Source organism: Canis lupus, chromosome 17 (assembly GCF_003254725.2).
Source record: "Canis lupus dingo isolate Sandy chromosome 17, ASM325472v2, whole genome shotgun sequence".
NCBI classification, from domain to species: domain Eukaryota; kingdom Metazoa; phylum Chordata; class Mammalia; order Carnivora; family Canidae; genus Canis; species Canis lupus.
Genome location: NC_064259.1, coordinates 18,701,981 through 18,722,941, shown reverse-complemented (window position 1 = coordinate 18,722,941; position 20,961 = coordinate 18,701,981). Strand labels below are relative to the sequence as shown.

At 36.9% G+C, this 20,961-nt stretch overlaps 1 protein-coding gene across 13 annotated transcripts in view; it reads left to right on the top strand.

The window, feature by feature from the left end:
* ITSN2 (intersectin 2) overlaps window positions 1-20,961 on the top strand; it is a 128,536-nt gene that overhangs the window by 80,588 nt on the left and 26,987 nt on the right. For 12 of the 13 annotated variants that reach the window (XM_049096063.1, XM_025454506.3, XM_025454504.3 and 9 more), the window contains 5 exons: window positions 1,414-1,580; window positions 4,854-4,899; window positions 4,984-5,105; window positions 6,795-6,891; window positions 7,330-7,521. In XM_049096063.1, coding sequence (XP_048952020.1) covers window positions 1,414-1,580; window positions 4,854-4,899; window positions 4,984-5,105; window positions 6,795-6,891; window positions 7,330-7,521 — 624 coding nt within the window. Of the gene's footprint in view, window positions 1-1,413; window positions 1,581-4,853; window positions 4,900-4,983; window positions 5,106-6,794; window positions 6,892-7,329; window positions 7,522-9,214; window positions 12,462-20,961 lie in introns of those variants that run through there. The other variant, XM_049096065.1, reaches the window with a different exon arrangement.

Genomic DNA, 20,961 nt, shown 5'->3' with positions numbered 1-20,961 from the left:
CTGTGAAGTGAGCCTGGGAAGGTAGCAAGGAGTGTTTGGGAAAGACCTTGCTTATTGCAGCATACCTAAACCTTGTGGGCATTTTTGGTTTTGTTAAATCACCTAAATTGAGTAATACTGGGAACATGAACAGTAAATAAGTTGTAGTAGATGGTGTTCCTGGTCATTTCTAGTTATGATGTACAGATAAAATTCCATGTTGACAAATAAAAATATTTAGAAAAGAATGAATTAGTTTACAACCAGATCATTGACTGTTTATTCTAAGTAGAATAACTGGGGTGGAAACCAAAGCCAATACATTTTTTTAAAAGTCAGTATGTATTGAGCATCTACTCTGTGCCAAGCACTGTGCTAAGAGCTAGATCACTGTGGTAGAATTTGGCCACTAGTACTGATGTCAGCTGAATGCTGGGCATTTCCATAACTGTATATATTAAAGAATCAAAGAGAAAAGAACTTAGCATATTAAAATATATTTTGTATAAGGAAGTTGAAAAAATACTTTAATATCTTGACTATAGAGATGCTGTGTTTTTGAATTTTTTTTATTTTTATTTATTTGTGATAGTCACAGAGAGAGAGAATAAGGAAGTTGAAAAAATACTTTAATATCTTGACTATACTGGAGGGTATTATGCTGAGTGAAGTAAGTCAATCAGAGAAGGACAAACATTATATGTTCTCATTCATTTGGGGAATATAAATAATAGTGAAAGGGAATATAAGGGAAGGGAGAAGAAATGTGTGGGAAATATCAGAAAGGGAGACAGAACATAAAGACTGCTAACTCTGGGAAATGAACTAGGGGTGGTAGAAGGGGAGGAGGGCGGGGGGTGGGAGTGAATGGGTGACGGGCACTGGGGGTTATTCTGTATGTTGGTAAATTGAACACCAATAAAAAATAAATTAAAAAAAATATCTTGACTATAGAGATGCTTCTATCTATTTGTGTTTTTGAATATTTTTTTATTTTTATTTATTTATGATAGTCACAGAGAGAGAGCGAGAGAGGCAGAGACACAGGCAGAGGGAGAAGCAGGCTCCATGCACCGGGAGCCCGATGTGGGATTCGATCCCAGGTCTCCAGGATTGCGCCCTGGGCCAAAGGCAGGCGCCAAACTGCTGCGCCACCCAGGGGATTCCTATTTGTGTTTTTGGATGTGATAAGACGATGGTGATGATGATGATACAATGAGGAAAAAGAAGAAACCCCATGATAAAGCTTTATGTTAAATCAGATCTTTTTAATTGCTTCATGCTTTTGTCTATTTTAATATGTTTTTACATTAGGTTTCCTTAAATTATAAGGTCTTTTACATTTAATTTACACAAGATTTGGAGATTAACATAATTTTTTCTTTCTATAATCTTATAACCAAAATTAGTTTCTTTTTGCTTTGTTTCCTACAGAGTATATTGCACTTTATTCATATTCAAGTGTAGAACCTGGAGATTTGACTTTCACTGAAGGTGAAGAAATACTGGTGACCCAGAAAGATGGAGAGTGGTGGACAGGAAGTATTGGAGATAGAACTGGAATTTTTCCATCAAATTATGTCAAACCAAAAGATCAAGAGGTAGAGTTATTTTGGTATAGAAACAAAATAATTCCATTTTTCCGTGTTGAGAAGCATACATAAAACAGAGATTCATGTATATATGGTGTTGGTCAGGCTTTGGTTTTAAGGAAACCGTTTAAGGTAGCACCAGTAAAATAGACTTTATTATAGGGATCCTATTAGCTAAGAGGGATAGGATTTGATGAAATTTCTAATACTAGGAGCTATAGGGGTAGGGCTGGGCCTCATCTCATGGTAACTGAAGCTGGGAAATAGTCTCAGATCCAGGAACACTTATAAGGGATCACCTTGAAGGAGTCTGTGAAATTTTAAGGCTCTGACATTAATGTAACTCACTCTACACTCTGAGGTCCTGCTTCTTTTCATCCTACCACTAGTATGGTACAGTGCAGTGGTTCTCAAACTTTTTGGCTTCAAGAACTTTTTTACATTCTTAAAAATTATTGGAGACTCCTGGGCACCTGAGTGACTCAGTCAGTTGAGCAGCCGACTCTTGATTTCAGCTCAGGTCATGATCTCATCAGGGTCATGAGATCGAACCCTGCGTCAGACTGAGCCCTATGTAGGTGCTCTCAGCAGAAAATCTGCTTGAGATTCTTTCCCCTCTGACCCCCTCTCTGCTCACACACACACTCTCTCTCTCTTTCTCTAAAATAAATAAATCTTTAAAAAATTATTGGGGACCCTAAAGAGTTTTTAAAAATATATGGATTTAAAAAATATATATGTATATATAGTTATATTTTCCATATTCAAAATTAAAACTGTGGAATTTTAGAAGTATTTACTCATTTTAAAGTAACAAAAGTAACCCATTACATGATAATGTAAATAACTTACTTCTTATGAAAAATATTTTCAAACCAAAAATGTTTGGTTAAAAGAATGGCATTATTATATATTTTTGCAAATCTCTTTAATGTCTGCCTTAACTTGAAGACAGCTAGATTCTTCTCTGTTTCAGTATTCAGTCTGTTGTGATACATTATTTTGGATGATGTATATGATGAAATTCACCTCACATAGATGTGAGAGAAAACAGAGAAGTATTTTAATAAGATTTTCAGGTATCTGTGGATATTCTTTGATATTACTATACCAAAACATAGTAAGTGTTAAATTGTTATAGGTTAGTTACATATGGAATCTAAAGCCATGTCAGTGAACATTTCTTACTGTTATATTAAAATTCATCACTCTGTTTTGACATTAAATGGAATTTTTACCTATATCTTGGTCATTTGGAAAATATGGAATCACTGAACTATGCAAATATTCCTTGTATTGCACATTTCATTATACAATATCAAAAAGTTATATTTGTTAATATCACCACTGATCTCATAGGAAAATCTTCAAATACTTTGAAACTGTCAAGTTCATGGTGGTAGATACAGGTTTTCCAAAATTTCAGTTTTCTTTTGAAATCTTGAATTTGGTCCTGGGCAATAAATCCTGTCAGCTGTATTCCTTGATGTGACAGGCATACTTTATCTTTGAGAAAATACCTGCTAAATCCCAAGTCTGAATAGTTTGTGATTTAGTCATTCTTTCACGTAACCATGAAAAACTCAGTTTAGCTCACAGTTTAGTCATACAAATGCTTCTCCTTCTCTTTGAGATAGGCATCTTGCTATTTTCATATGCAGCAGAAATGCTGTAGGCTTGCTTACATTTAGTCACTCAGATTTTTTTAAAGATGGTATTTCATTAAGATTTAATAACATTTTTACTGCTTGATCAAGGACATTCTTTTTTAAATTTTTTCTTCAAAGATTTTATTTACTTATTCATGAGAGACACAGAGAGAGAGGCAGAGACACAGGCAGAGGGAGAAGCAGGCTCCCTGTGAGGAACCTGATGCGGGGCTCAATCATTGGACCCTGGGATCATGAACTAAGCCAAAGGCAGATGCTCAACCATTGAGCCACCCAGGCACCCCGATCACCACCCCTCTTAAGTGATATTGATTTTATTTATTCTACTGTTAACACTTGGCTGTGAAGAATACAATGACCGCTTAGTATAATTTGGCACCACTGTCATAATTAGTACTAAGGTATCAGTAGTTTTGCCTATCATTATAAATGTCAACACAGTGAAAGAGGCAAAATAATGTCTTTAACATTGTTGATGAAAAAGGTCTTTATCTTCCAGACCCCCAAAAGGGGCTCAAGACTGTCTCCAGGAATCCACAAACCACACAGTGATAACCATCTAGGTTGACTTCTGGCTCCAGCACTTAGAGGCCAGGGGACCTTGGACAATTATTATTTCACCTTTCTGTACCTCAGTTTCTTTCTCTGTAAAATGGGGATAATCATAATACTTAATAGTGTTTTTGTCAGAATTAAATAAGTGACTGTATATAAAATTCTTATACCAGTAACTGTTACGTTGTTAGTACTCAAAAAATGTTAGCCCTTGACTACCACCAGTTCATCTTCAGTACTTTCACTATAGCTGTGTTCACTGACAGAAAAAAACTTTCTGTTCCTTCCCTTTACTTGTTCAAATTCCTGAAAAAAAGAAAGATGGTTGGCCCAGCTATCCTGTAAAGTCAAACTGAGGTTATAGTTGCTACCCAGGGCATAGATTTTTTTTGTTCTTATGTGAGATTCAGGGGTAACATGCAAAAAATAATTTAAAATATTACCTCCTAGGCAGCAGGAGTAGAAGTCACGTATGCCTTAAGATATGTTGTATGTGGTAGGCATTGATCCTAACCCAATAAATGAGAGGTATCTGGCCTGGATGATCACGTTTGATACTCAGGAAAGATGCGTTAAACTCTTCTTGTTGAGTCAGTGGATGCCAAGATCAGCCACTTGTATATAATGTCTGTTAGTAGACCAGATCTCCCCATAATTACGTATTGGCTTCTTCACTTACTTGGTTAATATAAAGCTACTATTGATCTTCATTTAAAGAAACAAGAATCTTGGGAATTAGAGATTTCTAATTCCTAATAATCTTTGTATTCTTACATCTGGATTATTAGAAAATGATAAAACAGTATGTCTTGGGCAGCCTGGGTGGCTCAGTGGTTTAGTGCTGCCTTCAGCCCAGGGCCTGATCCTGGAGACCCAGGATTGAGTCCCACGTCAGGCTCCCTGCATGGAGCCTGCTTCTCCCTCTGCCTGTATCTCTGCCCCTCTCTCTCTCTCTCTCTCTCTCTCTCTCTCTCTCTCTCTCTCTCTGTGTCTCTCATGAATAAATAAATAAAATCTTAAAAAAAAAAAAAAAACACAGTATGTCTTTTCTTTACAGAATTTTGGGAGTGCTAGCAAATCTGGAACGTCAAACAAGAAACCTGGTATGTATAATAATGAAGTTAAAAAATTACTACAGTGTTTAATAATCTTGAATTCATAGTTTCTTGTTTGTCTTCTTTTCCCAGAGATTGCTCAAGTAACTTCAGCATATGTAGCTTCTGGTTCTGAACAACTAAGCCTTGCACCAGGGCAGTTAATATTAATCCTAAAGAAAAATTCAAGTGGATGGTGGCAAGGGGAATTACAGGTAATAACCTTTAAATAACATTTATCATTTTTATTATAAAAGTATGCATGTTCATTAAAAAAATTAATAGAAATTTTAGATCACCCGTAATCATACCACTTAAGAGAGGTAATCAATATTAACATTTTCATGTATTAAGTTTCCCTCTAGTCTTTTCCCTGTTCATTTTTAGTACATTATAAGTAACAATATGAAGAATAATTTTCCCTACAGACATAACTGTTTTAAAGCAGGTAATAAACCACAGGTCACCTTCTTAAAGGAAAGCATAGCATCATTTTTGTCTAGGGTCACCCCAGGCTTGCAGTATAGCCTCTACCTAGGACAAGGAACATGATCCAGACTGCACTGAGAAAATGCTACTCATTGGACTTTCCCCAACATTAGCCTTTTGTTTTTGTTTTTGTTTTTTTTTTTTTTGCTTTTTTTTTGTTTTGTTTTTTTGTTTTTTTAGCCTTTTGTTTTTGAAACAGCAGTGCAAGGAAAGGAAATGTAGGTATAAATGAACCTAGTTTTTTTCCCAAGATATTAACAGAGAGAGTTATTGCGTATGTTTTAACACAGAAAGAGAGTTCTTTTCTCCTAAAAGTTCCTTACTAGAAAAACTAAAAGGCATTTTAAGATTAAAAGATAAGAGGTATAATAGCTATATTTTTATGTAAGAGTGATATATGATTATAATGAGGGTAAATACAGCCTCATTCTTGCAATTTCTAAGGAACAGTGGAGGTTCTAAATTCAGTGTCTTGAATAACTCCGTGAAATCCTACCTTCCTGATTTGCTTTAAAGATTGACCCAACTAAATGGCAAGCACAGCTCTCCACAAATTGTATTTGTGATCTCTGTATTATTAGCAAAGCCTCAAGAGGTGTTCATTGTGCACATTTTAAGTGTTGACTTGAACTTACTAGGAGAATTCTAGAAGAATTTTAAGTTTATAAATATTATTTGTGTGAAATATGCAGAGAACTTTGAACCCCAAACACCTCCCAGTAGTCTTCTACAATAGCACTTTCAGCAACACTTTGAGATGCATAATGAGTCTTCCGCTTGTTTGATACTGACCTGGAAGGCCAGTGCAGAATTCGGTGGTTCCCAGGACCCACCCTCAAAGTCAGTAATTTACTAGAAAGACTCATAAGACTGAAAGCTATTCTTCTTATAGTTGCAGTTTATTACAGCAAAATAACTTAGATTAAAACTAGCCAAGAGAAGAGATATATGGGGCTGAGTTCAGGACGGTTCCAAAAACAGAGCTTTCATATTGTACTCTCCCAGTGGATTTGTGGATAGCACTAACTCCTAGCAACAACACATACTGAGTATTGTCAGGCAAAGAAGCTCATTTGAGCCTTGGTATCCAGAGTTTTTATTGGAGCTCCATCATATAGACATGGTTCTGCCCATATGGCTAAACTCAGTCTCCAGTCCCTCTGAAAATTGAGTTTATACTCTGTGACCTAGAACACCCACTGTAAGCCACATTGTTAGACTATCTGGCATGGTCAAGGCCCCCAGAGAAAATCAGACACTTAACATATCAGAGGTTTAGAGATTTCCTCCCAGGTGCCAAAGGTAGAGTCCAGACCTCTTTTGGGCTAAATTCTTTACTACACAGCTATTTTTAGTTTATGTCTCAATAATTGTTTTTAATCTTATCTTTCATATTCCTTCTGCTAATTTTGCAGGCCAGAGGAAAAAAGCGACAAAAAGGATGGTTTCCTGCCAGCCATGTTAAACTTTTGGGTCCAAGTAGCGAAAGAACTACACCTGCCTTTCATCCTGGTATGGCGGGTTAACTTGTATTGCATTTTACAGAAGTTTTGTTGAGACTTAACAACTTCTTAGATTAGCATATGCTTTGAAAATGTTTTTTTCATTAACATTTCAAAGCAATGTTATAATGAGAACTTCCTTTCTAAAAAATTCTATGTAGAAACGGCCAACTGTGCAGTGATACCTGAGCCACTTCATTCCTTGAAATTTTTCAAAGTGGAATTGCTTTGCTCTCATACTTAAAAGTGAAGCAATTCATGTGGATTAACTGTAGCTAGGAGATTGTTTTGTAAAATAAGGAATGGAGGAAAGAGGGTGAGAGAGAGCAGCTCAAGGGAAATTTTAGCCTAACTTTAACATTTAATGTTAGAGTAATTTAAACCCAAAAGCAGTTTTAACATGTGATCTTTGTAGGAATAATTAATTATTTTGTTCTTTTTCTGGTAGTGTGTCAGGTGATTGCTATGTATGACTATGCGGCAAATAATGAGGATGAGCTGAATTTCTCCAAGGGACAACTTATCAATGTTTTGAACAAAGATGATCCTGACTGGTGGCAAGGAGAAATCAACGGGGTGACTGGTCTCTTTCCTTCAAACTATGTTAAGATGACAACAGACTCTGATCCAAGTCAACAGTGTGAGTAATATCAAACTGTTTGTCTCTAAAACTAGTGCAAAAGCTTTAATATGCAGCACTGCACTCATTCTGTCCCGGCATATCTTAAATTCAGCACTCTTAGCAAGTACATATTAGTGATGAAAGCAGTAAGATAAAAAGGGAAATTTTTCACAAAATCAAAAATTATACTGCTTTAAATACTTTTTTATTGGCTTTAGACCTTACTATTAGACTTTATCTGAAAAAAATATATATAATTCTTATATATGTTCTTGGATATAAGCAGTCTACATTTCAACTTCCCTTTACCACCATCCTTTTTTGTCTCTAACAATCTTTTTCTGCTTAATAAAGAGCAGCCAGTGCAGCCAGTAATTACCATATTCACCTACTCAAATTACCCTATACCATGCTATAAAGGTGGTATTTTTGCAACCTTTCATTTAATATGCACATATTTCTACGTCATCCAGGATAGAAGAAAATTTACAGCTTTTTTTTTTTTTTTTTTTTTTTTTTGGTTAGAAAATTTAAAACCTGTTTAAACTGCAAAACTGTTAGGTGATTTTTTTTTTCAAGAGATGAGATACATGAGTCAAGATCTATTTCACTATTTTTAGAAAATGATCTAAATCTCAGTGTGAAATATGGTATTATACAAAATTATCTCTTAGTTGCCTGGCTTGTCTTATAATTAACATACATTGGTAATAGTTAATAAACAGCACTTGGAAATACTTCTTACCTTTATAAAATGTCACTTTACCCTTTTGATTTTGTGGGTTTTGTTTTTTGCTTCTTTACGAAACATATCATGATTCATCATGATTTATATTTTTATCATTCTTGTGAAATTATCCAAAATATTTAGCCTTTCTTTTTAGTTTAGTTTCTGAGAACATATAAATTGTAACACAGTCACACTGAGATATGCTTATGATTCAGTGCAAGTATTACGAATTTATACTATAATTTAAAATATTAGTACATTATTTTCAACGGAGAACTTGTAGTTCTAAAGATATTTCTGATCCTGGGTGAAGACTTTCCTTTAGATAAAGCAACTAAATATCCCAATTTGAATTTGGGAGGAGTTCAGTTTCTTATGGTTTGAACATTCCCTAAAAATGTGGGCTACCTAAATGACTGTTTTTAAGCTTTGCTGATGGTTTGGCAACTTCCAGTAATTGCCAGTTTATCTAATTAATTAGACATACCTGAGGTGCCTTCTCTGACCCTGAAAAGGGAAGATACTTTTCAGACCTATGGGGTCTGGGAGCTCTTGGACTAGTAGGGGAACCTTGAAGGCACCCAGTAGAGTGGCACATTTGGCTTTTATAGTGCCCAGGATGTGAAGAGATGGTTTCCAAGTACATGGTGGTGGTTTATCTTGTTTTCCAGTGGAGGAACACTTTTTTTCCAATTAAGTCTTACATAATAAGGATATAAAGAATAGATAAAAGCTGTCCTGAAGGAAGAACAGCCAGGAGTGTATGAGTCTGTGAACACTGGTTAAATTTTAGATTATCATTTGTGTTTCTTGGGCCCTTACAATTATTATTTTTATTTTATAATGTGATTAGGATGTTTTTTAAAGATGGAGAATTTTATTCAGATTTGTTTAGTTGATGTTGCATGTTACTAGTCAAATTTTTTCTCACCCACTTAATTTGCTTTATGTTCATTTTATTCCTCATTTTTCTTTTTATAGGACCCAATGTTGTCTTCCAGTGTGAAAGCACCCCAGAGACCCACTATCCAAGTTTGACTCTAGCGTGGAGGCAGGGCAGGCAGCCCTGATCAAATATCTCCTACACAATTCATTAACTTCGTTTGAATGTTAGAGCCACTTGTGATTATTTCTTTGTGTTTCTAATTTATAGTTAAAATTTATTTGTAACAAGTTAAAGGATAGTGGGTCTTTGTGTGGCTTTCCCTGCTGTTCACTCTGGCATCCTTTAGCATTTTTCTTCTTTTTTAATTTGGTAATTACAGGTCATTAGCATGCATATTGAGTTTGCCCTTACATGGTGGGAGTTCAAACACACAAAGACCCACTATTTGCACAAACTATTCTCACTGGTTTGGAATGGGCTGCCATGCTTTTCTAATGTTACTGCAACATGTATATTCATTACAATTCAGATAAAACTTGCTTATGTTTTGCTCTTACGTTTGATCTAATCCTAATCACAATGATCTCTCAACTGGTTCAGTATGCGATTTGTTCCCAAATATGCAGTGTTTACTCTGTTACTTTCTTATATGCCACCTGAGTACCAATATTTAAGTTTGTTTAAAGGCTAAAGAACTGGAAATAACCTTTTCTCTATTCTCTGTGTATTTTGGGGTGGGAGCAACAACACTTCTGAGAAGCTTTTCTCAGAAAAGAGGAAAGCAACTTGCCCCAGCAGGATGTGCAGAGTAGGCTGTTTCCTCTGTCTCAGCTGCCCACGAAAGGGCACTGTGGGAGTTCACTTAGGGTCTTTGAGCTCTGGGCTGATGAAGAGCCTGCACCATGTACTGTAGCAGTTGGTTCTTCCTTCTTTATTGGTGGCTTAAAAATGAGTTCTTTTTGAGGAATGAAAGGCTCCCGTCATTGACGGTGAGATATGAAACCTTCCCTAGCTTAGCTTTTATATTTGGAATACATTCTAAAGTCAAAATTTATGATACCTATTTTAATTAGATGACTACCTGTCCCAGATCATAAAAGGACATGCGTTGACACTCTTAATGTATTTAGTAAAAATCATAAGGAATCCTTGAAGAGTTTAAGTGCCCCTGAAGCAGGCATATAAGCTCTATCTAGTCAGGAATGAATTCGAGAGTGGACATTCTTCTGAAACTGCTCTGATGCTAGAAGATTGATTTTACCATCCAGAATTCTCTGGCTGATATTGTCTTCAGATACAAAGGCTACTGTGGCATAGGATTTCACTCCTTTTCCTTGAATGGAAAACACTTTAAAGATAATAAACATTATTATAAACAAGTAAATGATGTGAGAGTACCTAGCTGAAACAAAAAGGAGTTTTAGTAGGCAGTATTAAACTATATTTGAAAATCAATGGGAAGTTTATGCAATTTAAAATGTTTACAAACTGCAGTGCAATCTACTGTTTATGAATGTCAGAGTATTATCAGGAAAAGTGTACATACAATCACAGAGTCTTATTTCCTCACAGAGTTCTTTAAGAAGAGTGAAATATGTTCTTATATCTGAGTTTCAGTTAGAGGCATATTTTGTGCAATATTTATGTTAATGTGCCTATATATTGTGAATGAATAATTTCGGTCATTGCCTAAATCATAACTTTTTCCTTGAGAAAGAATCAACAGTTTAGATAGAACCTTACAAAGTTCAAATGTCTGTGTTTCAAAATGCTTAACATTATTGGAATGTATGATGATGTGTATGTGTGCTCCTTGGGACAGGAATTTCTAGTTATTTAGACCACCTCTATTTTTAGCATTTGACATCATCATGATACTTTTATAAAATATGACAGTAATAGGAAAGCAATAATAACACTTTACAGATGGAATAACAGATTTGCCTGGAGTCACTAAAATAGACAGTGCAAAGACAGTCCTTGTGAATTCACCTGATCTTCCACATTGTACGAATTACTTGGTCTTGCCTTTTATTTTCTGAACTTTTTTGCACTCTTTGATTGGGTTCAGATTAAGGACAGTTACTCTAAATCCATTTTAAACCCCTGAGGGTATAAATCAAACCACTATTAATTAGCTGCACAATTTGGTATAACATTTTCTCTTTATAATTTTGAATTTGGGCTTATCTAATACACTGATAAGTTATTTCGGGGGTAATTTTATAGCTCAAATTGCTTCACTGTAACACTGATAAATATAAGTTATTAAGAATGACATTCAGGTAGAGCTTAGCCTCTGTACTCAATCTGAAAAATAATATATTAATCAGGTGGACTAAATCAAATCACATAATGGCATATATAAGCTGAATGTTGGTCTGGAAAAAAATTTACTGTAGTTCCTGAAATACTACTCTTTGTGTAGGTATTTTGCCATATATTTGAGAGAAAGCTAAAAGTAAAGGAAGTTGAATGACATGGAAGAGTAACCTTAATCCTTCTTAAAAATGCATGCAATCCGTCCTTTGCAGTACCTCCTCTTCGGCCACAAATTTGCTCTCTTCCTCCTTCAGTATGAGAGGCAGCTTTCAGTTAGCTTAGAAAGCAACATTAGAAAGAAAGAGTTTATCAGGAACAGAATTTTAAAATGTGAGTAAATCTGATCCTTGTAGGAAGGATCCAAATACCTGTTTATTTTTAAAAAGAAAACCTATTTGTTTAAAGATTGTAGTATGTGATAATCATTTTTAAAGTATGTGATTAAACCTGATAGGTTTTCCAGTGATGAAAAAAAAATCAGTTCTAAAACCAAAGCTGATTTTTTAGCAAATTTGAAAGTTGAAATCAGTCCCACGCATTGTACAGTTTCCTCTGAAACTTTGAAGAGTCATTTTAAAATAATATAACTATTAAAAATGTAACTGCTATTTTATTTTAAAATACAATAAGAATACTGATAGTTTAAAAGAAAGTAGAGGAAAGAAAAGTAGAGAAAGAAATGCCAATTCCAGTCCAAAGCTTTATTTGCCAAGTTTTCTTAGAATAAATTTTACCAAGTTATAAATTCTTGTAAATAGACTCTATAATGGAAATACTGAGAGACTTTGCCTAAAGTGGCATTATTGGATGCTGCTGTGATGCTACTGTAATAAGTTATTAAATTGTTGCGAAGTGCTGTTTTGCCTTAAATTTTTATTTTGTGTGTCTTGAAACTATAGTATTAAAGATATTGAGATTGTGCAGATGCTGGGCACGCTTGGCATGAGGTCATCTGTTTTTATTTTTACAAAATTGTAATATAACTATGCAAGTGTGTTTATTAAAAGGACACAAACTACATTACTTGTATTGTGTATTTCTTTTGAAGCACCCTTTGAAACATTTTTAATTATATGCAGTTGTGATTGAATTTCTTTGAAATTTCTCTTCCTTAACATAGTCTCTGGGGACAAGCCAACGAATTGTTTTATATCACAGAAGGCAAAAGAAATTTTTAAGTGGTCAAGATTGAGATAATTTGATCCAAATAATCATATGTATCTCAAAAACAAAAGAAATTTTGATTTCGATTTGAAAGTAAAAATTGGGATAATAGACTACTATGTTATTTACAGTTTTTACTCCAACTTTTTTCTAAAAAGATTAACGGAACTTACAAGTTGATACTCATTGCAAATGCAGGATAAAACATTCTTAGTACAAAACAAGAGTCTATATGAAAGAAACTGCAGTGAATGCTTGTTTGGAGGCATCAGACCTACATAGTTTTAAACTTAAGTAACCAAGTTACTTGGTTTTCACCTTGAATGGAAGAATATGGATCAAAATCTAACCCATCCATCAATGTCTGGCTAAACAATCTCTTTCCAGAAAACATCTCCTCATCTCTGGAATTGAGTATAAGGCCAAACAAAGGACTAACTGCTGAGAATATGATAATGAGTGTCAGATAGTCCCGGGCTCAGGTAGTACGTTGCTCTGAGGGGGTCAGGCACATAGGCAGATAATTCTAGAAGAACGTGCTAATAAGCATGGTGATAGACACTGGGTACCAAGAAAGTTACAGAGGAGGAATACCTCATTCACTGTAGATTGGTGAATTAGAGAAGACCTGGAGGAGGCAACTGCAAGACCAATAAGATAAATAGGAGTAAGCAGATTGAGGTGCAGGAGGTGAAGAGTACGAAAAAGACAAGAAACAGCAGGTGGGAGTGATTTTAGAAGCAGTTCAGTATGGCTGGAGTGGAAGTGTAAAGCCAGGAAGATTGAAAGTTAGGGCTTGAGAAGCAGCCCAAAGGTTAAATCTGAGATTCTCTAGCTTGAATGAGAGATTCATTGGGATCATCTGGGAAGCTTTAAAACTATTGATGTCTGAGTCCTGATTTAAATGGGTCTAAAGAAGCATGGTCTATGTGGTCTTTTTCAGAACTCCCCAGATGATTCTGATATGAAACCCAGGTAGGGGAAAAGTGTGAAACAGCTAAGAACGGTTTCTGTGGGAACATTGGCAGTCGGGGATGAATGGGTTGTGTGGGCAAGTTTGTATCTCAGTGTCAGGTATGACAGTAGGATAGTGATGCAACAGCTACAGGAAGGAATTGGAGTTAGGGGAAGAACGTGAGTTTGGTTTTGACTACAGAGCACCAGCAGATGCTGGTAGACTGGACCAGCAGATGGTCAGGATTGAGGTGCACAGCAGCAGGACGACAGCTGGTGGGATGATGTAGGTTGATGGTGTTGAGCCCATGAAAGGTGAGCTGACTGTCTGAGGGTGTCAGCAGTTGAGGGAGGGACAGTGAAGGTGCCCACAAAGAATGATGAAGCACTGGCTGTACCACCATTGTTCATACCAGTAAAAAGAAAAGAAGGAAGATGCCCTTCTTTGAGCACTTATTAATCTTAGGTACCTTCTGAAGTTCCCAAATGTTTTACCTCATGATTATTTTCTTTTTACAGATATGGAAATTAAAGCAAAAGCTAAAAAAAAGAGAAAGAAAGAAAAGAAAGAAAGAGAAAGGAAAGAAAGAAAGAAGAGAAGAGAGAAGGAAAGGAAAGGAAAGGGGAAAGGAAAGGAGAAAGGAAAGGAAGAAAAGCAAGCAAAAGCTAAGTAAGTTCAAAGTTACACAGCAAGTGGTAGAGCTGGGTTCAAACCCATATGGTTTGGCTGCAGAGCCCATGCCCTCACCCTCTACCCTAGTGTACAGACACCACCACCCTGTTTATAGCAGTGAGGCTCCTGCAGGACAGCCATCACTGGAACCAGGGAAAAGAAAAGAGGAACAATCAGAGGCTACACAGTGTTTTCTCTTTGTAGAAAGTATACAGAAGGAGGCAGGAGGCAAAGACTGAGTATAATTAGGACAGGAATCTTTTAAGAGTGGTATCTGGAAGGGTAAAGCTGAACATAATCACTTCTTTGAGTAATAGCTTTATTGAGCTATAAATCACATGCCATACAGTTTACCCATTTAAAGCGTACAATTGAATGGTTTTTAGTATATTCAGTGTTGTGCGACTGTCACCAAAGATGGCTAATTCCAGAACATTTTTATCACCGCTAAAAGAAGTCCTGTAACCTTTAACTGTTACCCGACTATCTTGCTGTACAACCCCCACCTCCAGCCTTAAACAACTGCTCATCCCCTACTTTGTCTCCATATGTTTGCCTGTTGTGGACATAATCATATAAACAGAATCATAAAATGTGTGGGTTTTGTGATTAGCTTATTTTTATTCTGCATAATCTTTTTGAGGTATCTCCGTGCTATAGCATGTGTCTGGGCTTTATTCCTTTTTATGACTAGGTTGTATTTTGCTTGTCCATTCTTTAGTTGATGGACATTTGGCTTATTTCTACTTTTTTACTATTATGAACAATGCTGCTACAAACATTTGTGTACAAATTTTTGTATGGATATATGTCTTCATTTCTCTTGAGTATATACCTAGGTAGGAGTGGAATTGCCATACCAAATGGGAATTTTGTGTTTAACTTTTTTTAAGATTTATTTATTGCCCCAGGACAGTAGTAGTGTAATAACAGGGGTGCTTTGTGAGTACTGAAGTATATGGAACAGTCAGTATGAAATTGGCTGTTGGACACAGCTACTCACTGCATGTGTGACAGAGGAGAAGGTATGTAGATACCAGTCGTCATTTAGACACAGAAATGAGTTAAAAGAGAGAACTCTGTTGGCATTTCCAGAAAAGTGCCCTCATTTCCTTTAGAATTCAGTCCAGCAAGCTTTAGACCAGGTCAAGCTTATACACACTATCATGCATGTTTTGCCTCAAGTAGGATGACTGTGTAAGCACCACTTAAAATGGCCTGGCATTTCAAAGTGTAAGACTTGAACTAAGAGGCCTAGATATAGGGATTTAGTAGCTTTAAATTCTGCACTAAGTAGCTTAACCACCAAACTTCAGACTTTTCATACATTTACACAGCAGGGGTCAAAGTGGTATCCGTGGTTCAGAGAGTGGATCAGTGGTTGTAAATCATCATACGCATATTGGTAATGGTTATTCTTATGTTCAGATTAACGGCCATGTGTTGGGCGCACACAAGAACACTGTGTTACGTGACCCCTCTTCATAATGTTCTGTGTCTGAATAGCACATCACTTCCCTCAGTTGGGTCAGTGATAGAACTCTGGCAGTCTAGAAGGTAAAGCACGTATCAATCTGTAATGTATCAACCACTTTCTGAGCCTGAGCCTCAGAGGCACCTCTGTCTACTTACAAGGCCTTTGCTTTCTTTTAGGCTTATGACCTTTCACTGTAGATTCAAAAGTAAAAATAAAACCCATATAATTTTTCTTTGTCCACTTGCATTTATCAGCAGATTTGCTTTGGGAAGTTCTGGAATACTTCCATTTTCTGATAACCAAATAGTTTACTTTCTGATGGTCTGCAGTATTAGGATACAATACTAACTTTTCTTTTTGTGCCTAAAACAACCAATCTAACTCCTGGTGACAAAGAATTGACAGGCATCAAGAAGACATAGAGTTTAAAAGTTTGTTCAGCAATTGCTTACATTTCCAAAAACAAAATCATGAATCTGAGGCTTCATGGTGGGAGCATATTACCTGGTACCTAGTTTGTGTGCCATAATAGTTGCCAAGTGGATAAACTGCTACTCTCTCACAAAATAAGATCTCCAGTAATTTTCTCATGCCCTGACAAAGCTTCTGTTCTATAGGCAGCTTTCAGGGGTGCCTGGGGGGCTCAGTCAGTTGAGTGTCTGACTCTTGATTTCAGCTCAGGTCACAATCTCAGGGTTGTGGGATGCCGTGTGGGGCCCTGTGCTCAGCATCGAGTCTGCTTGTTCCTCTCGCTCCCTCTGCTCCCCCCACACACACTCATGCATACTCTCTCCCTCTCTCTCAAATAAATAAATCCCCTTTTTTTCTAAAGGCAGCCTTCAGAAAATGCACACAGTTTAGTCATCTGGATTTACTGTTGAAAATTGTCTTTTCACTGAGCTTCGAACAGTGAGACTGAAAAAACCATTATGTGATACTCTGGCTGCTAACTCGGGCACAGAGCATAGCGTTGTTCAGCGGCGTTGCTCTTCTCACAGTGGGCAAGCACTTTTCTGGGACTTTATGACGTAATCCCAACAAGCTCTCTTTGTACTGGTCATCACAAACCATCTTTTGTCCTTCACCTTTTGGAGTCTTCCAGAGCTCCCCCCATCCTTTCTTAGGGGTCTCTCTTTTGCTTCTTGCTCTTGTGCACGCTGTAATGTGCAGCCGCCTCCCAGCTCTGGGGGACACAGTTTACATAGCTGCCATTCACTGTGTGTAACTTGGCCATCAGTTTCTGCATCCTCACGCCAGCTGGGGAGGGGGTAGTCTTGTGGTCCTGGGGACTTTGACCTGGTCGTAGTCATGATCTCTTGTTTGTCTTGCATTCTGCTGAAGGAACTTACCAGAAAGTTTTCACCATTCTCTCTGGCCGTCTGTAGTTCACATCGAGGTACCATCTCCCTGCAGTTCAGAGCTTATCTTCATATCACATTCTGTAAATACTCATTGAAGACCTACTATGTGTCAGATACTAGGAATATGGCAGATTATAAAATAGGCAAAAATCCCTCCTCACTTGGAGCTGACATTTAAGTAGGGCAAGACAGAAGACAAACAAAATGAATAAATATGTCATGTCCTGGAAAAGTAAAACAGGTTAGGGAAAGGGAGTGATGGGTTGGTGGGGGAGGGTGGATCCAGGCAGATTTCAGTTTTATTTTCTTTTCTAAAGATTTTATGTATTTATTCATGAGAGAGAGAAGCAGGCTCCCCTCAAGGAGCCCAACTCAATCCCAGGCCCTGGGATCATGAACTGAGCCAAAGGCAGACACTCAACTACTGAACCACCCAGGTGCCCCCAGATTTCAGTTTTAAATGCGGTTCTCAGATAAAGCCTCTCTGAAATGGTGACATGTGAGCAAAGACTTGAAGGATGTGAGGGATGTCTGGAGGGAGCCATGTAAATATCTGGAAGATTATTCTAGGCAGAGGGAAGAGTACATGCCAGGGGCTCAATCAAGAGCATGACTGTAACGCTTGAGGAACAGGATGGAGGCCAGGGTGGCTGGAACGGAGGGAGAAGCAAGAGGAAGAAGTGAGTACAGGGTTAACTGGAGAAATGGGGGAGATTGTTTAGATTCTTGGAGGCTGTTTGTAAGAACTTTGGCTTTTGCTGAGAGTGACAAGAACCCATCAAAGGGCTTTAATCAAAGGAAGGATATGATCTGATGTGCTTTAGCAGGATAGCTCTAGCTTGCTAGATTAAACCAGGGGTCAGTTTGGGGGAAGGGCTCAGAAGCAAGCAGACACATTAGGAGGGTGGTTCAGTAATCCACGTGAACAATGACAATGACATGATCAGCATGATCCAAGTGGACGTAGTGAGAAGTGGTCAGATTATGGGTATATTCTGAAGATAGAGCCAGTAGGTAGATTAAATGTGGAGTGTGAAAAAAAATAAATAAATAAAAAATAAATGTGGAGTGTGAGAAGAAGAGAAGTATCAAGGATATCTCTAAAGATCTTGGCCTGAGCAACCAGAAAGATGGAATTGGCATTAAATGAAGGCACACAGGGGCAGCCCTAGTGGCTCAGTGGTTTAGCGCCACCTTCAGTCCAGGGCGTGGTCCTGGAGACCCGGGATCGAGTCCCATGTCGGGCTCCCTGCATGAAGCCTGCTTCTCCCTCTGCCTGTGTCTCTACCTCTCTCTCTTTCTCTGTGTCTGTCATGAGTAGATAAATAAAATCTTGAAAGAAAAGGGAGAAGAAAGAAAAGAAAAGAAAAAAGAGAAAGAAAGAGAGAAAGAAAGAAAGAGAAAGAAAGAAAGAAAGAAAGAAGAAAGAAAGAAAGAAAGAAGAAAGAAAGAAAGAAAGAAGAAGAAAGAAAGAAGAAAAGAAAAGCACACGGTGATGGAGGAAGGGCAGAGAAGATGAATAGGAGTTTGGTTTTGGGTATTACCGTCACTTACCTTTAAGATCGATAAGTGGAAATACTGGGTAGGCAGTAAAACATGGGGAGGTCCAGAGGATATATTCAGGCTGGATTATATGTTTGGGAGTGTGTCAGTGCATAGATGATACTTAAAGCCACGAGACTCAGTGGGACCACCAAGGCTGTATGTGGAGAAGAGTTCGAAGGGTGAGCCTTTGTGTTCCAACATTAAGTCTGTGTGTTGGGGAGGAGCTAGGAATGGAGAGGAGGTGACTGGCCAATGAGGTAGGAGGATATGAGGCGAGCTGGTGACCTAGAAGCCAAGTAAAGACAGATTTTAAAGATGAGGGAGTGATCCACTGTCACAAATGCTAGTGATTGGTCAAGCAAATTGACGTACCTTGTGCTAAAGGAGGGAGCTACATGGAGCTTTTAAGAACCTCTCCTTTAAACTACAACATTTGAGGGGCATCTGGGTGGCTCAGACACTCAACAGTGTCTGCCTTTGGCTCAGGTTGTGATCCCTAGTTCTTGGGATCCCTGCAAGGAGCCTGCCTCTCCCTCTGCCTATGTTTCTGCCTCTCTGTGTCTCTCATGAATAAATAAGTAAAAATCTTTAAAAAATAGTAAACTACAACATTTGAAAATAATTGTAATGTTTAATTTTCCAGCTATAACATTCGGGAAATGTTTTTACACAAACTCTAGTATTTGTTGAAATTAATTCTGTGGATATTCCTTTGCATGTGTGTTCATTATAGTAAGCCTGTTAATAGTATTCAAATCTGTCATGTTTACTAATTTTCATTGAGAGAGATTACAATCCACTACTTTGATTATAGATTTTTCAGATCTTTTTTCTTTCTTTCTTTTATCCACCTTCCCTCCCTTGCTTGCTTTTTTTCTTTCTCTTTTCCATTGGTTATTTTATCAGTTAATTTTACATTTCAAAGCTATCCTGTTAGTTGCAAATGAAATCAGAATCATTATATCATCCTAAATATTTATAATGTTTACACAGATCCATAAGAGCCTATTTTGTCTCTTGCTAATAAAACCTCCCTAGCTGCTTTTTAATATTTTATGAATGTATAGCTTTTTCCAAACCTTTTTCTAACATTTTTGTAACATGATGTTAGATGTCATTGTAAACAGCATCTAGCTGACTTTTTTTAAATTTTGATTCCAGTATAATTAACATGCAGTGTTGTATGAGTTTCAGGTGTACAATATAGTGATTCAATACTTCATGCAACAGCTGGTGCTCATCACAATAAGGATACTCTTAATCCCCATCACCTATTTCTCTCATTCCCACCTACCTCCTCTCTGGTAACCTGCAGTTCTCTATATTTAAGAGTTTTATATTTATATTTAAGAGATTTTTTTGTCTCTTTATTTCTTAATTCCATATATGAGTGAATCATACAGTATTTATCTTTCTCTAACTGACTTATTTCATTTACCATTATACTCTCCAGTTCCATCCATGTTGTTGCAAATGGAAAGATTTCATTCATTTTTATGCCATTTTTATTTGAGATCTATATATATCATTTGATATATTATATATATATATATATATATCACACATCATCTTTATCCATTGCATAATATGGTTATTGTAAATAGTGCTGCAATACACATAGGGGTGCTCTTGTCCTTTTGAATTAGTGTTTTCATATTCTTTGGGTAAATACCCAGTAGTGGAATTACTGAACTGTTTAGTAATGCTCTTTTTAATTTTTTGGGAAACTTCTATACTGTTTTCCACAGTGACTATACCAGTTTGCATTTCCACTAACAGTGTAGAAGTGTTCCTTTTTCTCCACTTCCTTGCCAACACTTGTTTTTTATGTTTTTTATTTCAGTCGTTCTGAATGTTGTGAGGTGATATGTCATTGTAGTTTTGATTTGCATTTCCCTGATGATGAGTGATATTGAGCATCTTTTTGTATGTCTGTTGGCCATCTGGATATCTTCTTTGGAGAAATGTCTATTCATGTCTCCTGCTCATTTTTAATTAGGTTACTTGGGGCTTTTTAGTGTTGAGTTGTATAAGTTCTTTATATATTTTGGATACTAAACCCTTTATCAGATATATCATTTGCAAATATTCTTCTCCCATTCATTAGGTTTTCTTTTTGTTTTGTTGTTTGTTTCTGTTTCTACGCAGAAGCTTTTTATTTTGGTGTAGTCTCAATAGTTTATTCTTGCTTTTGTTTTCCTTGCCTCAGGAGACATACCTAGAAACAACTTGTGTGGGGCACCTGGGTGGCTCAGTCAGTTAAGTGTCTGACTCTTGATTGTAGCTCAGGTCATGATCTCAGGAGTCATGAGACCAAGCCCTGCATCAGGCTTCATGCTCAGCGTG